The sequence below is a fragment of the Gallus gallus genome, chromosome 2 (assembly GCF_016699485.2).
Source record: "Gallus gallus isolate bGalGal1 chromosome 2, bGalGal1.mat.broiler.GRCg7b, whole genome shotgun sequence".
Classification (NCBI taxonomy): Eukaryota; Metazoa; Chordata; class Aves; order Galliformes; family Phasianidae; genus Gallus; species Gallus gallus.
Window position 1 is genome coordinate 112,887,543 of NC_052533.1, and position 18,463 is coordinate 112,906,005.

An 18,463-nucleotide genomic window follows, 5' to 3' on the forward strand; every position below is an offset into this window, starting at 1 on the left:
CTTATCCTCTTTTTATATTATTCACTAGACATTCTCTGTGGCTGCTATTAGTGCCCTGAGCTAGGTGTACCTGTAGTCTGACCCAGACGAACTTCTCTTACAAACCCAGGCTGCCATGTTCGTTAAGACAGCCCATCTATAATGCATGAAGATTACCCTTTCTGTGGCTGTTGTAAATGCCGCAGGAGGTTGTGCTCTCCCAGAGTTTTTCTCGAAAGAGGCGATGCGAGAAATAACGTCAGCGAAGACTATGCCACCAGGTGAAAGCCCTCACTAAGCTCTCGGTGAAGGGCTGTGCTGTTGCTTCCCCGACTGTCAGCAGCCCGCGGCTCCTTTGTCACCACTCCCCCGGCGGTTGCGGTGAGCAGAGCCCGCAGCCTGGGAGCGCCAGGAGCGCCGGGAGGCAGCCGGGCGGGCGGCAGGAGGGCTTAGGACCCAGGGGGACGGCAGCCTCCGAGTGGAAGGACCCAGGCTTTGGTGCACACGCCTCCTACCAAAAAAAAAAAAAAAAAAAGAAAAAAGAAAAAAAAAATCATAGCCCCGTGGAGCTGGCGCTCGCTCATTCACAGTTTTCTAGAGAGATCTGAGCCTGAACCTGGGAGCCGGGAGATCTTTCTCACCCACCCAGCTCAACTGCAAGGACACCTACAGGGGGAAAAAAAACCTAAACATCCCACGCAGCCCCCCGCCGCCCCGAGGCAGGCTGCCTGGCTCTGTGCAGGTATTTGGATTTGTCTTTTCTCGGGTTGCGGCAGGGCGGCTCTCCGCGCTCCCGTCCCTCCCCCGTGCCGCCGGGCCCGGGCTGCGGCTTTTCAGCACCGCTGGGCGGACAGCTCCGGCCGTAGCCCCGCCGCGCTGCGGGCAGGGGCCTCTCCCTGCCTGCTCCCTGCCCGTCCCTGCCCCGCTCCTGCCTGCTGCCTACCTGCCCTACTCCCTGCCTGCCCTCCTCCCTGTCTACCTTTCTCCTTGCCTGCCCTGCCTCCTTCTTCCTGCCTCTCCTGCCTTTCCTGCCCGTTTTTTTCCTCTGCCTGCCTGCCTCATTCCACAGCTCACTACCGTCTCCTTGTCTCCTGCCTCCACTGCTTGCCTCCCTTGCCTGCTCTGACTCCTTGTTCCTTGACTCCTCCATCTCCCTCAGCTGCCTGTCCTGCCTCTCTTCCTCCCTCCCTTGCTCCCTATCTGCCCTGCATCTCCTCCCCGCCTGATGCCTGCCTGCCCTGCCTGCCCTACTTCCCTTACCTCCCTTTCCTCTCCTGACTCTCATCCCTTCCCTGCTTCCTGACTCCCACCTACACTGTTTCTTTTGCTTCCTTTCCTCCCTGCCCTGCCTCTCTGATATGCTCTCCTTCCTGCTCTGCTTCCCTGCCTCCTTTCCTCCCTGCCCATATTTCTCTTTCCTTTCTTTTGTACCCATCTTCCCCTCCTGCCCTGCTTCTTCATCAGCAGCCCTAGAGGAGGGTAGGAGAGCTAGGGAAAAAAAAAAAAAAAAAAGAACTTAACTCCCCAGGAACTGATCAAGCAGGGGAAAGAGTACAAGTTGGAAGGGAAAGACTAGATCCAATTTCAGAGCAGATGAGAGGTGAGAGGAATGGAGAGGGAAGGGTTAAAACTGGGAGTTAATTTGCTGAGACCGTAACTAAGTACAGAGGGATAGAAGCACAAGCAGAGACTGTTGCTTCTCAACATATTGATGCCTGTTTTGACCAGGTACATTCAAACCAGAGGGGGATGAGAGATTAAAGGAAGGGGAGAATGTTCAGGATCAGACAAATGTTCAGCTTTTTCAAAGGCAAACAGTGATGAATAATGTGTGCAGTGAAGAAGTAGGGTGAATCATGCTTATCCCATGGACCCTTTGCTGGAGGAATTCAAGAATTAAGTTTTGGTTTTGCAAGCAGCAAGTGTTTTCAGGGAGGTTTTAATGCATAAAACAAACACAAAGCAAATAACTGCTGGAGAATCCCCATGCATGCTACTGATTTGACTTTAATTCTGTCTGCAATGGTTTAATCCTGGTGAGGGTGAAGGGGGGTTGAAGAAGGTCATAGGAAGAAGGGAGCTTTCAGTTTAAAAATGCTGATTCCTAAATCTAAACAAGCACCAGGAATAATGAAGTTAGGGGGCAGATGGCTGGTTGTTGTCCATCACTAAACAGTGACTAGATTGTATTTGGAAAGAAAAATTAAATCACAGAAAGGCTGCTTTCATGTGCTTTCTGAGTAATCAGATGGTAACGCGGATTTTCTCCAGTAAGAAAAGTTAATGCAATGCCAACATCTAAATGACAGATTATGTAACAGTATTATGTCAAGTATTGCATAGCAAAGGTAAGGATTTTCTTTTTTTAATGTAGTGATAAATCAGATAACCACACAGATCTTTTCCTGCTTTGCAGTCGGTACCCCACATTGAAGCTTGTGTGGACAGCTCATGTTGTCAGCACAATCAGGTCTGTTAAGTATCTGCTATAGGATATTGCTGATTACCTTAAGAATTTTGTCGACTCATCCAGCTTTGAAAGCTACTGAGAATTTTCTAAAGATTAGATTCTTGTAAAATATATGCAAAACAATAATGGTACTTGTTCTAAAAACCTTGCCATGCTTACCTTATTATTTCATCATTTCTGACCGAATCTGGTGCAGAGAGCAGATTCTCTTATACTGAGTAGCACAGAGAACTACAGAGTAGGAATAAGCAGTGCAGTTGGCAATAGGGGAACCTCAGAGTCAGCCCCATCACAATGAGTAAACTCTGTGCTTTGAACACGGAAAGTGTTGCAACAAAATATGTAACAACCGCCTCCTTGTCTTTCTAAAGAGGGCCCTGTCAGTGAGAATACAAATGATCAGCCTCGTAAAAAGACAGAGAGTATTTCCTTCACACTGAGGAGCATAAGCGCAGTTTTTAATTTAAGTGAGAAGTTACTGAAGTACTTCTGTTACTGTTTGGTAAATTAGTATTATTTTCCCTCCTAGTCCACAGATGTAGTGTATGGCACATACATAAGCATAATGGGACAACCAGATCCCACTAGTAAGAATAAAGTAGGAACATCAGTCTTTTATGGAAGGGAAAGTTCAGTGAGCAGTATTTCACATAGATTTTGGCAGATATATATAAATCCTTTACATGTTGATATTATTACAGCTCTTAGGATTTTGTCTACGAATTTCTAAAAGCTCTTTTTTATTATTATTATTAATAGGATTTGTAGAAATAAACTTCTTAAGTTTAGTATGCTTGAATGCACAAGGTATTATCAGATTACATTAAACTTCATTTTGACAGTGTTAGAAGAAATGTGCAGATCCATGTGTTTTTACTCCTTTAGTAGGCGTGGAAGGAAAAAAGCACAGTAAAACTGCATGAATTCTTGGGTGCAGAAATCCCCCTTTGTCTCCTTCCTCCCTGCCTCCCCCACTTCCATCTTTTCTTCCCTCCATTCCTTTCTTCCTTCCTTCCGTTCATCTTCCCACATTCTTTTCCCTCCTTTCCTCCTCTCTTCCTTTCCTCTTTCTGCCACTTTACAGAATGGCAGATGCCTTTCTCAGTCATAGTGTGTAAAGAAGAACTAAGTTTGCTATTGACAGGGCAATAATACAAATCTGTGCCACTTAGTATTTTTAAAGGAACATAACTTTTATAATGTATAGCAAAACTCCCATGCAATTTGGTAAACTTCATGTTATTACAGTTGTAGAACTAAATGTCCTGACTATTTTGTTCCTCCTTCTGTATATCTTTATACAGATGTCATAATACTATTTCTACAGTGCATTAAGGAGTTTTCAGGCACCAGGATTATCATCTCATGCTATCATTTCTCCTCTTATCTTAATTATCATGCTTGGGGATTAGATTTCGTGTTTTACACACTGCTGATAATTTCTGCTGAAAGATTCTATACAATTGGACAAAGTGATTTCTTTGTTTATTAGTGGCCAGGATGCTTTTTTTCATGGTGACGCTTCCCGTTCATGACTAACATGGAATTCCCACGCAGCCTGATGCTTTTTGACATGCCATAGGTCAGATGTCACATTCCCATAGGGATTAGCAGTTTATCTCTAGTTGGTGAAAATAGAAAACTTTAAAATTATGTTCTGGAAATAGATTAAAGCAATCTTATTTATTTCACCTCTAAATTGCTTATCTTTTTTGTTTGTTTTAATTTACAAGTTTTCTGAGTTCCCGTCCTCAGCATGTTGACAATAAGTTTCCAAATTTTGTGTCAGAAAATAGTGAGGCAATCTATTTCACATCTATTTGGCAACCTTGGCTGTCCCTCCTGAAGCCCATCAGTTTGTAGCATCAGCAGGACAGCTGAAGGCCAGTGTTGCAAGCATGTTTGCCCTACAAGCAAACAGAGCTACAAGGATCAGCTGAGTTGTTGCCACGTTTTGTGCTAAGCCATGGTTAAATTACCACTGTAGGACAGATAGATGTGGCCCAAGGGTAACCTGTAACTGACTCAAGCTGACAAGAAGTCTGTAATATGAGGGAAACAGGGATGTGTGATGTATTGTCTTCACTGCACTAAAGGAAATGTTAGGTTTTGCTCCTCAGCAAGGAGATCATAACCCAGGAAAGAGTGAGAACCATCAAATTCCCCACACAGCTGTTAGAGTCACAAACATTTCCTATTTTCATACTGAAGAGAAGCAACAGTTCCCTAGCCAAGGTATACAGGAGCAGCAGGCCTTCAAGGAGGAAGGTCTGCAACATTTAATCCATTCAAATTCACTGGGAGAATCGCATCCCATAGGGAAGAAAGAGGTGTGAACATTTTGAGCAGCAGTCAGGCTATGAGTTTGGGAAGCAGTGGCTGCTCTTGGAAAAACCAAAAGAGATGATATTCATTTTGGGTTCAGATTGTGCTACTAAAGTTTTGCCTTACACTGGGGAAATAGAGAGCATTGCAATCTATCTCCTCATTTCTTAGTGTGCAAAAAAGTTTCACATTTTTCTCATGGTGTGGAGCATTATTCATAGAGTGGAAAGATTGCCCAGATGTTAACATGTATGCTTGAGGCTCAAGAGACATATGCTCTATTCCCTGCTCTGTGAAATGTGTCTGCTGAGACTTCAGGCAAATCACTCAAGGCATTACTTTTCCCCAGTAGCTGTGGCAGATGCCAAGATCCTGCAGCCAAGGACAAGAGAGAGTCAGATTTTCTCATTCCTTTATTTGAAATTAATTCATGGAGCCAGGGTGCAGCCCTTTTTATGTCTGAGCACTCAATCTCCAGTTTAGATTCCTACTAAGATACCCAAGACTTCAAAGCTGTGGGTCCATCCTGCCCTGTGGAGTAATACCTGCTAAGCAGAACACAGTCCAAAGATGGTTTCCATAGTTTAACATCAAAATATTTTTTTTTAAGCAATTTAATGAGATGACACCCACACGCTGAAATGAAATCATTCTATCTTACCATTTTCTCACCCTCTCAGCCCACTCTCTTCTGACATGATTTTAGCATCTGATATGTGTATGAATGTTAGGAATTACACAAGGAGACAAATCATAACAGTGGTGACTATTAACACCAGGTGAGGATCAAAGATCAGTGCCTTCCACATTTGAAAGCCATAGAAATGAACTTTCACATGGTGCATATCTTTGGATGGAATGGACAGAGGTTTCTAAAAATGGATGATTGAAGTGCATGGAGAGGAGCCAAATGGATATAAGGACAGTATTTCAAGAGGCAAATGGTGTTGTAAAGACAGCAAAGTGGGCAAGAACAAAATGGTTCAGATGAGCATCATTGCCACTGAGGGCAGTTTTGGCCGGTTATCCAGGTGAAATTATCCAGGGCAAATAAGTGTTGAATGCTGATCCAGAAGAGAGTACTGGAGCATGTTAAGACTTTTGAATGGATAGTGCTATGTAGATACATCCTTAATATATTACCTTAAATTTAGTTTATAATTAAGTATTGGTTTTTTACTAAGTAAGACTTATTCCTGAGACTGAAGCAAAAAATAAGAACTGTTTATCTGAAAATCATAACCAATTTACAATATTTTCCTCAACCTAACCCCGCTTTTTGTCCCTTTTCATTCTCTTGAAGAGAAAACAAATACACTGAAATGGTACGTGACACCACAATTTTGGTGAAATTTTCCCTTGTTTTTACTGTATTAATAAGCTGTGTTTAAAATTCTGTTAATTATCTTTCCTTATTTAAAGATGAGTGTTGTTCCTTTGGAGGAATGATTTATTGTAACTGGCTGCTAAAAGACATTTGGAGAGCAAATAGTACCTTGGGAACTAAGAGTCACAACACAGAAAAGCAGCTATTGAGACTGTAACAAAGAAACTGAGATTCCAACATATAGCAATAATATTCAAGACAGGAAAAAAAAAAAAAAAAGGCCAGCATCATGGAGTTGTTGCACTGTGCCTAGAGAAGGGCCACTAAGATGATCAGAGGGCTGGAGCACCTCTCCTATGAAGAAAGGTTGAGGGAACTGGGCTTGTTTAGCTTGGAGAAGAGGGTAGCTTATACATGGGATGGGAATTGACTTTTATCTGATAGTGATACAACAAGGGGGGTGGCTTTAAACTAAAAGAGGGGAGATTTAGATTAGATGTTATGTGAAAAGTCTTTACTCAGAGCGTGGTGAGGCACAGCTTACCCATAAAAGGGTACCCATCATAGCAGGGGCTTGGAAATGGATGATTTTTAATGTCCCTTCCAATGCAAACCATTCTATGATTCTACGATTTGTCTGGAGAGAAAAAAAAAAAAAAAAAAGGCAGAACAAAGATGTAAACACCTGAAAAACTGGCAGATGGATAGGAGTATACAAAACACCAGAAGAGAAGAAGGAACTGCCATGTGTGGGAGGGGATGAAAATGGAGAAGGCGCCTCTGCTATACCTTTGGGAATCAGGATAAATCAGTACCATTTGAGAAAGCACAGTAACAATTAAACTGGGTAGCTACAGAACATTAAATTTATTGTCAGGGTGAACAGAGGGAGAACCAAGTCAGTCATTGATGTAAATCAAGAACCTTGCAGTCAGTGGTGATAGACAGAATTACTAACCCATGATTTGTGCTGTCATTCAGACAGAAAGAATGATGTTCATATACATATTGGATTATTTTGAAATATATAACATTACCCCAGTAAAGCATTTTAGGTTGTTCCAGCTGTTAATAAGGATAATCTATAGATGCTGTAGCTCAACTCACTACCTGAAATCTCTGAAATACATTTAAAAATATTTCTTCTGTTGAACTGAAGATTTGTAAATTGTTGGTTTTTTTTGGCAACAAAGTTTGACAGGAAAGGACCATAATTCTTTCACCTTGGGTTCATCCTGGGGATGAAGGGTGTTGATCCATTTCAGTAAAGTAAAAACAGTAGAAAAGTTGATAATAACATCATTTTGACACCGACTGCTCAGGAACCCTATGAGGAAATCTGGAGGGCTGAACTTTCCGTCCTTGGTCTATCTCCATTTCCTTCTGGAGCAGACTGAAGTTAACCTTTCAGGAATTTTCCTCATTTCCAAAGAAGAGTACTGGTGGAGGTGGGAGTCTGAAAAGATGCTCAGCAAGGCATGATTTTCCCCCCATATACTCTCACAAAAACTGTGAAACCAATGAGGTCACATCTGACTGTCACAAGTCACAGTAGTTTCAAATTCACATTCAAATTCATACTGACCAAGCCTGAACTGATACAGCCCCCACATCATCTCCCTGCTTCCACCTCTCCTCCGCCAAGCACCCTCGAGCACAGCCAGGTGCCTTTGGGCACTACACTACTCCAGTGACAGCATCACAATTAAGTACACCTAACTAGCTCTGTGGAGATGATTCTAACTCAAAGCATGATTTATGCAGTAAAATGCTAATGCCACCATTAATTTGAGATCTAAAGCACAGAAAATTGGCCCGATCTTCTCATGCTCTACATCAATTTTACATCAGCAGAGTTCTGTTAATACCAGCAGAGTTATCCTAATTTGTGCTCGTAAAGGCAAAAGGAAAACATCCTTTTTTTGTGTGTATGCAACCCAGATTTAATACAATCCGTATTTCTGTAACAGTTAAGCAACCTGCATCCATAGATGAACCCCTCAGGACTTCAGGGCGTGCTTCTCTGGAGTCTTTCACACTCTGTAGAAGCTTGTAAAAGGCAGGCAGCCTTCTTTCCTCCTGTCTCTGATTTTTCCTACTTTTTCCCAGGCTGATAATGAATCATTGGATGCTCTATCCTGCAGGTAGCTCTGTGTGTCTTCAGCTCCATAGCAAATACAGAAAGGAGCTGCCTAACAAACTCCCTTCTATATCACCCACTGATAAGCTGCATACCTGTTGCTGTCAAGTGAAAATATTTGGGGGATTTTTCTTATCCTTCGCCACACATGTCCTGTAAGCAAATATGCAGAAACACTCTGTATTCAAATTTAAGGATTCTGGGGCTGCAGGTATGGTATCTAAAATGTAGTTTGTTTCAATGACAGGGAAGCTCATAGAACAGGGGACTTGGATTTCCTCTGTGCTGATTAACTTCAAGGACCTGCAGTGTAACCTTGAGCACCTCTGACTAAGAAGTGCCCTGGCTGCTGCTGTCCCCCTGGTTTGATATGAGAGTGCTGAACCAGGGGAGCTGTGGAATGGCACAGTGTTTGCATTATAAATAATTCATGATTTTCCAAACAGCTTTCTTCAGATATAATAAAGCGTATCTTTCACTCAAGAATTCCCTTTTAATTTTTAAATCCAATTTTTCTTTCTTTTTTCTTTCAGAAATTAGCAAGAGAGATAAACCAGTTAGGCAGTGGCATTTCTTTGTTTGCTTGTCTGTTTTTGTGATGCCTAAAGTATTGGATGGATCTTGATCTTCCTTCACGCACATTTCACAGAGGAACAGACCTTGATCTTATTTCACACAAGTGTAACTGCACAGACTTCGATGACAGCCTCTTGCTAATTATGTCACTGAAATGTAAGGGACTCACAGCATCATTTTGCTCATACATAACAGCTTAAGCAGCTCTTCTTCTAACACTCGTAAAAACAAATTCAAGGTAAAGTACAAGAATAAAAATGAAATTCAGAACTAGGTGTTTGAGAAAGCTACAAGGTTCTGAAGACAAGACTTTGGCATCAAATGCAACTAAAACACCAACCCTGTCAGATTAGATTCATCAAACACTTTATTCATGGGAAGTTTCCCATGAAGATATTCTAATTCTCTATGGGAAATATTTTGGCATGGTTTTACCAAGCAGAAACCCCCCTTGACGTTGGTGAAGTTTTGTTATATTTTTTAGCAGTTTCATGAGGAGCTCAGGGGCTAGTTCAAGGAAAGCTACAGGCTGAGAGTGATAAAAACAGGTGATAAAAAGAAGCAAAGCAAGTTTTCATATTTTGCAGGTATGCAAATGTGCAAATTTAAGAAGCTGAAATGTTTCTTCTCTTAATAGTTGAAAGAAATTGCTATTTATTTTACTGTGGTCATTCTGGGCTTGAAGTTATGGAAAGCCGGAACTCCTGCACTTTTATATGACAATTTTGCAAATAGAATTTTAATGCTAAAATGATATGGCGTATAATTGTCAATTAATAAGAGTGCCTTACTGAAAGATTAAACATATACATTCAAGATAACAGTGACTGTCTTATATTAACTGTACTCATTCTGAAATTATTTTGCTGCTATCCTCTTACATATGAAGCCTACAAAACAATTTCATTGCTATATAAATTTCAAAAATGTGTTTATGTAAGCTTTATATACACATTTAATCTTTTTTAAAAATCTATTTGCTTTTTCTTTTAGAAAGTGATGGAATAAACAACACATTCCTTTGGATGAATTACACAGCATATGAACTGCCAATTACTCTTTGTGCAGGAATAAGAAAAACCCTTCACTTTCACTTATTAGGTACCATCTTGAAAACAAAAAACTTCTGAATGGCTCATGGTCATTGCAGACCATTAATTGAATGGGATCAGCACTTCTCCTACTAAAATATCAGAAGTCAAGGATTTGGAAAACAGATTTTTGCAGCAATGACCCATTTACAAGCTGGACTTAGTCCAGAGACTATAGAGAAAGCCCGCCTGGAACTGAATGAAAACCCAGACATTTTGCACCAGGATATCCAACAAGTCAGGGACATGATCATCACGAGGCCTGACATCGGGTTTTTACGTACAGATGATGCCTTCATCTTGAGATTTCTTCGAGCCAGGAAGTTTCACCAAATGGAGGCCTTCAGACTGCTGGCTCAGTACTTCCAGTACCGCCAATTAAATTTGGATATGTTCAAAAATTTCAAGGCTGATGATCCAGGCATCAAACGGGCTCTGACTGATGGGTTCCCAGGAGTACTGGAAAATCGTGACCACTGTGGCAGGAAGATTCTTCTGCTTTTTGCAGCCAACTGGGATCAGAGTAGGTAAATGTAGATAGTGTACTTATCTTTTTGCATACATTTACACTCAACTCATAAATTAATATTTGTGATCATATTTAAAACAGAAAGGTCATTTTTTTGGTAAAATATTTAGTAACCATCAGTCCATTTCACTAAAACTTTTGTCCAACCTGATCACCTCTCATTCTTCACATTTAACACCATTAAGAACCAAGGGTATATCAGGGAATCAAATAAATAGCTTGTGGTTTTGGTTTTTTTTAAATTATTATTATTATTTTCTTTTGTTTGTTTTTTCCACGAATATTTTCAGGTTTTTTGTCAGATAGTGTTGGCTTGCTATAAATACATTAATGCCTATATATAATTACTTCAGTAATATCATAGATTAGCTTAACAGGTTGTCAGAAAGCAAAACATACTCATAGCTGTTCTGACCATATTTATCCTATCTCCAGACTTATTCACAGATGATTTTTTGGTTTTAATCATGGCAGGAATTACAGCCTCTGTTATATCTCCAAACCACATCATCGTATCTATGCACTCTGGTTAGTTTATACTTGCTAATCTGATAAATGGAAGATTCATGCAAAGCATATCTTCTATTCAGGTCTTTTCTTTACAGAGTATAAGCAAAGATATCTACCAGCCATTATTATAAAATTATGTTCTTAAATGTTGACATAATCAGTCATTTTTCACCACCTATTTAAAGTGACACAAATACAGAGAAAAGGCGATATTCTCCAAATATCATAGGGGACTGGATGAGATTCACCCAAGAGTGCTGAGGGAACTGGCAGAGGTGATAGCCGAGCTGCTTTCCATCATCTATCAGTGCTCCTTGTTGACGGGTGAGGTCCCAGAAGACTGGAGGCTTGCCAATGTGACTCCCATCTACAAGAAGGGCTGCTGGGAGGATCCGGGGAACTACAGGCCTGTTAGCCTGACCTCGGTGCCAGGGAAAATTATGGAGCAGATTGTCTTGAGGGAGATCACGCGGCATGTGCGAGACAACAGGGGGATCAGGCCTAGCCAGCATGGGTTCACAAGGGGCAGGTCCTGCTTGACCAACCTGATCTCCTTCTATGATCTAGTGACTCTTCTGGTGGATGAGGGAAAGGTTGTTGATGTGGTCTACCTAGACTTCAGCAAAGCCTTTGACACTGTCTCCCACAGTATTCTCCTGCAGAAACCGGCAGTCCGTGGCTTGGACAGATACACTCTTGGCTGGGTAAGGAACTGGCTGGAGGGCCGGGCCCAGAGAGTGGTGGTGAATGGAATTAAATCCAGCTGGCGGCTGGTCACGAGTGATGTTCCCCAGGGGTTGGTGCTGGGGCCTGTCCTGTTTATTATCTTTATTGATGGCCTGGATGAGGGCATTGAGTGCACCCTCAGTAAGTTTGCAGGTGACACCAAGCTGGCTGGAAGTGTTGATCTGCCTGAGGGTAGCGAGGCCCTACAGAGGGATCTGGATAGGCTGGATAGCTGGACTGAAGCCAATGGGATGGGATTCAACAAGACCAAATGCAGGGCCCTGCACTTTGGCCACAATAACCCCAGGCAATGCTACAGGCTTGGGGCAGAGTGGCTGGAAGACTGTGTAGAGGAAATGGACCTGTGGATGTTGACTGACGCTAGACTGAACATGAGCCAGCAGTGTGCCCAGGTGGCCAAGAAGGCCAACGGCATCCTGGCTTGTATCAGAAATAGTGTGGCCAGCAGGAATAGGGAAGTAATTGTGCCCCTGTACTCAGCACTGGTGAGGCCGCACCTCGAGTACTGTGTCCAGTTTTGGGCCCCCTACTGTAAGAAAGACTTCAAGGCCCTGGAGCGTGTCCAGAGGAGGGCAACAAAGCTGGTGAGGGGTCTGGAGCACAGGCCTTATGAAGAGCGGCTGAAAGAGCTGAACTGATTGTTCAGTCTGGAGAAGAGGAGGCTCAGGAGAAGCCTTATTGCTCTCTATAACTACCTGAAGGGAGGTTGTAGCGATCTGGGGGTCAGACTCTTCTCTCGTGTGACTAGTGATAGGACTAGAGGGAATGGCTTCAAGCTGCACCAGGGAAGGTTCAGGCTGGACGTTAGGAAATACTACTTCTCTGAAAGGGTGGTCAGGCACTGGAATGGGCTGCTCAGAGAGGTGGTGGAGTCACCGAGCCTGGTGGTGTTCAAAGAGCATTTGGATGTTGTGCTGAGGGACATGGTTTAGCAAGAACCATTGGTGATGGGCGAATGGTTGGACTGGGTGACCCTGTGAGTCTTTTCCAACCTTAGCGATTCTATGATTCTATGATCATTTTTGCATTGTCCTCTTTGTCAGAAGTTATTTCATTCCATTTTCCATGCCATCAGGGTGAAATGGAGAAGTTTAATCAGCTGTTATGATTGGTATGTTTAGTGCTATATCTGCTGATTTTTGATAAAAAATCACACCAAATCACTAAATTCAGATTCAAGATTTGAGCATCAAAAATTCTAAAGAGTTCCAGACAAGAGTTTGGCTTGGCAGAGTCCTAAGCTGTCCATGAAAGTGTCTTTCATCCTTAGAAGTCAGTAGATTCAAGCTTTGCACTTATGTTACAGAAACAACTAGAGATCAGTACATGTGTTCCTGCATTCCTTGTTTGCTGAGAAAATCTTTCATCTCCTCATGAAAAAAAGTGTTCAGAAGTCCTTCTAATTTTCTTTTCATGCACAGATACAGTACATAGATGTAGAGAAATAGTTTTGCGTGAAGAAAAGTATTCAGTGAAATCCAGATCTGAAGCTGGTGATAAAAGTCTTACTGAGTACAATGGGGCCAGAGTTTATCTCCTGACTTTCTGAACCATGAACTTCACTTTCTTCCAATCATAGAACCCTTCCTTTAGCAATTGGGCTAGAAAGAAGGATGAATAGAAATAGAATAATAGAATAATAATAGAATAATAATAGAAAGCATTACTGGACAGAACTGTGGCTCTGCTGGTTGCATTAAGGGATTTAGGTATTATGTAGAGTTGGGTTCAGATTTCTGATACCTCAACAGAATGAATCCATATGATTAACCTCATCCACCAGAACCTGTTCTGGGAAAGTTGAGAATGCTGTTGTCGAAAGCTCCAGCACAAGGGTTTTTTCCAGCTTCAACTTCCAGCTGCTGTACTGAGTTAATTTAAAGGGACCACCGTGTTTTCAAATTGGTGTCCTAAATATGTCATTTTTTAACCTACTTTTGAATTCCCTGGGAATGCTGCTGCATTTTTGGGAAGTTACTCTCAGGCAACAAGATAGTACCTTAGCTGCTCTACCGTAGTGGTCCTTGTGTTCACTTTTGATCACAATGTAAGTAAAACTGCTAAGCCCCTTTTACTCGAGGGCAAAACAACCACTGTATTGTTAACAAGGTAAGAAAATACTTGTGGGAAGTCAACACAATAAAGATAATGCTTTGTAAAGTACCACACTAGTTTAACAATTTGCAATGTATTCACACTGCCAAAGGTTAAACAGTTGGAATTTATTTTCTTTCAGAATTAGAAATATTTTCCAGGTTCTTTATATTCTGCATCATTCTTTTCTAAACCTTTCCTATCATCTTAGCATTGTTGCTTATGTGCAGATGGATGAAGTGATTACAAACTTTTGTTAAGAAAACATAATGTGGTAACACAATATCACATTTCTCTTTGGTAGTTCTCTCCTTTTAGATATAAAATCACCAGTTTTCTTAGCTACTCAGTCACATTATGAACTCATGTTCAGCTCAAATTTGTTCCCAAGTCACTGTTTCCCAAAATAAAAAAAGACACTGGTAAATGTGTCATACGTTCTCATCTATAATGGGGGCACAGTCTAACATGTGATTCACACTCTTCTGCAGAGCTAAACTTGTTCTCCTCGATTATTGTTGCATGTTTTTTGTGACATCCACAAAGCTCACTAGCAGAATCTTATTTTTGCTTCTACGTCGTTGAAAAAATTAGTGATTATTAATTTGACTAAAATCTCCTCAATGGCTAGGAAAAAAGACCTAGGATTGACAATTCTTATCCATAGGTCGTAACCTGCAACCTACCATTGCACCAGGCTTTCTTTCATTTAGCATGTGTTGCACTGGTTTGGTTTTGCTCTTTTTTTTTTTGAAAGTTTTCTTAATGTCTTTACCTTCCATGTAGTAACTTCTGAATCTGTTCTTTAATGCTAAAATGTGATACAGAATGAAAGACTTCAGTGATATTGAATAAATTAAAATGATCAGATGGATAGAAATGAAAGATCAGATTAATTTCACTTTGAGGGGGAGGAAAAATATTGAGATGTGTTGCTGTACATGAGTGAATCCTTACAGGAGAGGGCCATCATTCACTTTGTTCAGAGGTGCAAACTAATCTAACTGCAAGGCGTGAACTCACCCAGAACTCATATACACTTCACATATACCACATCTTACAGAGAAAGCTATTTGTAAATAGAAATCATTAAAGATATTAAAGTACATTAAGTATTAAAGATATATAAATGCATCAAGTATTAAAGATAGGTAAGTATGTCAAATTGATCTTGCCAGAAACTTGTTTGATAGAATAGCTTGCAATATGAAAGATCAGTTTGTAAAACAAATACATATGGACATGCATGTAGGTTTGATGGACCTGAACAAGGATTTCTCATATGCCATGTTCTAGATTACAAGTGTTCCTCCTCACAGCTTCTCATTTCCTCAGTCTTATCAAACCTAAGCCCTCACCCCCCTGATGCACCTTGTGTTAAACTGAATCTTTTAAAGAAGCCAGATAAAAATGTGCTTTCAGTTGTTAGACTGAGGAAACACTTCTCTAGCAACCTCAACTGTTCCTAGGTTGGCTGCTGCCTTCTGATATACCTTGCTCATACACCTGAGAAATGGTGGCTTCAGGTGAACAATTCAGCGGCAAGCATTAATTGATATTTCAAGTAAAGATATTTCCTTCAAGGTTTTTCAGACAGAGTGAAATTTAGTTTTGTATAAAGAGCCGGCATGAGGGCTATCTCTGTTCATGACATGAGTTACATATCGACCCTTTGCAAGAAGAGCCTTGGGACAAAGGGACGGAGGACTGTCCACTGTCTTTTACAGCAAAATGGTAATTAATTCCTTTTCATAGCTGAACTGTCAAGTCTTAGATGCTGTCAAGTAGCTTCAAATATTCTGTAAGGAAGCCAGAAGGGAAAACTGCTTTGTTTACATCATGCATTCCCAAGTCAGCTGCTAGCCATAAATTCTCTTTTATTAACCAAGAAGTCCCAAATGCAAGATACCTGCCATTCCATAGAAAAGTGTATTGAGATAGACTGAAGGGCAAGGAAATACTCTGACATAGTGGTAAAACAACAGCTATAAATATTTTAGAGTATCATGACAGAAAAGATGACATCCTTGTTGAGAATGTTCATAAATGGTGTAGCTGCAAGGATTTTATCATCAGCAGATCCTTTTTGAATGAATGAATGTCTCCGAGGCCGATTATTCCAATCTATTTCAAGGGTAATCTCAGGTACTTACTAGAATATGATGGAATAAACATCTTTTGAGACTGATTTATGGTCACAGACAAACTGTGGCAATAACTCAGCCTCATAGCTGTTTATTATGAGAGCTTACTGCTGAAATATGATCAGCCCTAACACCAGAATAATTTTGATATAGCATGTCTTTGTGTTTGGTTAGGGGATGCTGATTTTGTGTTGGGAGATGCTTACACTAATGCAATCTGAGGTCATCATTCAAATGTCACGGTGACCAACAAATTGCCTGGAAATGCAATATATTAACAGTAATTCATGTTGCATTACTACATTACTAAGTTTTTCTGAAATGGTAGCAGAATTTGGGGTAACACAGAAAAGAAGTATAACAAAAGCAGAATACTAATTTCAAGGAGCAACAAATGCACAAATTAAATGTTGGACAAAGAAGAGCAAAACAAGCTCTACCATGAAATATTTTAATTTACTCAGAGTCAGTAACGTAATTCAGTTAGTACAGTTTACTGTAGAAGCCAAGTTTGGGAAAGCAGTTTGTAGCCTGTATGAGCAACAGAAGGATGACATACAAAAATGACAGTCCTGGATAGGGCTGAGAAGGAAATCAAAGAAGAGAGAGAAAATGTCTTAGGAAGAAAAACAACAGCTGGGAAAGTTACAAGACATATGTTGAAGAACAAGATAAGCCTGACTGAAAGGAATAAAACCAGTGGAATGAGTTAGGGCAATCTAACACAAATTGAGAGGAGAGAAAAGGTGAATGAATGGTGTGGGGATGAGGACTGATTGAAGAGCTGTGGATGGTTCCAGCGAGAGAAACAGACAATTGTAGATGGTGTAAGGGATAACAGAAGGAAATGAAGCACCAACTGGAAGATCGCTCTGTGCCACTTCCCTCCTATGAAGAAACCAAACCTAATCCCCAAGCTTTGTAAGCCACAGAAGACAGATGATTAAGAAAAAATATACACAAACAAACACACATGCAACAAAAAAAAAATGTGCACATAAACAATCCTCCCTTCCCTGGCTGTCTGAGAAGAATAAAATTTTGTGTGAGGGTTTATGTCTGGATGGCAGAAAAGAGGAACTTCAAATAGTTGTGACAGGGAGGATTCTGGATACCTTGTCTCTAGAAAATTACTCATGTTGCTGCGTGAGCTATATATGTCATCCATACAGCTTTCTCCAGATCATGATTTATTTTAGATTCCTTCCTCTGAACTCAAAGCCCCTGTATCAATTGCATTTTACATTAAAATAATCACTTTTTTTCACCACAACCTGGTAGGTGCCAAGCAAGCATCTTCCACTTTTAGAAGCTTCAAAGCATCCCTGGGGATGCTTGAGAATTGCTGATGTTAGTCTGTGAAATTCTAGAGTTACAGTGGATAACATGAATTCAATCAGGATGTGCGTGGGGGGCATGGGAGTGTAGGGAATGCTGAGCAGCACGTGAAGGTAAATCTTGCCCTGCCACCACATTTGCCATGTTTAGGGTGTTTGTCTGCCTTGGTGAGGCTGGAGGATGTGGAAATTGTCAGATCCTGAGGCTGAACTGGCATGAGTGCCCTGCCCACGCATAGTTGGGATGCTTTTGATTATTTCATGAAAGAATTGCCTGCCACAGGCATCTAAAATCTGAATGAAGACTGAAGAAAGGTGGAGGCTGAGATGAAAGATGAAGGATATTGAATCATAGAATCATAGAACTACATAAACACACAATATCCTGAGTTGGAAAAGACCCACAATGATCACTGAGTCCATCTCAGGGCTCCAAACAGAACCACCCAAAATTAAAGACCTATGTCTGAGGGCATTATTCAAACACTCCTTGAATTCTGGCAGCTCGTGGCATTGACCACTGTCCTGTGGAGCTTATTCCAATGCCCAGCCACTCTCTGGTGAAGAACCTTTTCCTGATATCCAACCTGGCCCTTCCCTGACTCAGCTCCATGTCATTCTCTGAGGTTAAATGGATTAAACCCATTCCGATAAATCAGCTTAAAACTCTAATTGCTAAAACTCTTCAGTGCAAGATATTTTGCTTCTGATGACGTAGTTAAGCCAATAAAACAGATGGAGTGGTACAATTAATATGCCAGGACTGGAGGCATGATGGCTAAAGAGAAGAAAATGGAATCATTCCTTGAGGAAGATGAAAGTCTTGTCTTCAGTTCTGCTTGAACTCACACAGTTACTGTTTTTAATATGTGCAACAACTATAGAGAAAATAAAAAGCTGCTATACCTTGCTCCCAGGCCATGAAACTTGCAGCTCTGGAAACATCTTGAAGTTTCCATTTGTAGTACAGTACAGAGGGCAGAAGAAGCTAGTTAGCCTCCTGCTGGAACTATTTTCTCTGTAACTGCCTATTTTCTGTTCATGCTGAGCAAACTTGCATCAACAAAAACTCATTTTTAAAAGAAAGGTAAAATGTAAGTATCATTTATGGAACTTTTTCTTTCTCAAAAGGTGGAATTACTTTTTCACTGCAGACATGCAGTGGACAACAGGTCTGTGTACACATTAACATAT

General features: G+C 41.0%; 1 protein-coding gene across 1 annotated transcript in view; it reads left to right on the forward strand.

Moving 5' to 3' along the window:
* The first annotated feature begins 565 nt into the window (after positions 1 to 565).
* CLVS1 (clavesin 1) overlaps positions 566 to 18,463 on the forward strand; it is a 97,552-nt gene continuing 79,654 nt past the window's right edge. Inside the window, exons 1-2 of the mRNA XM_419223.8 lie at positions 566 to 721; positions 9,811 to 10,435. Coding sequence (XP_419223.2) covers positions 10,047 to 10,435 — 389 coding nt within the window. The 5' untranslated portion in view covers positions 566 to 721; positions 9,811 to 10,046. The remainder of the gene's footprint in view (positions 722 to 9,810; positions 10,436 to 18,463) is intronic.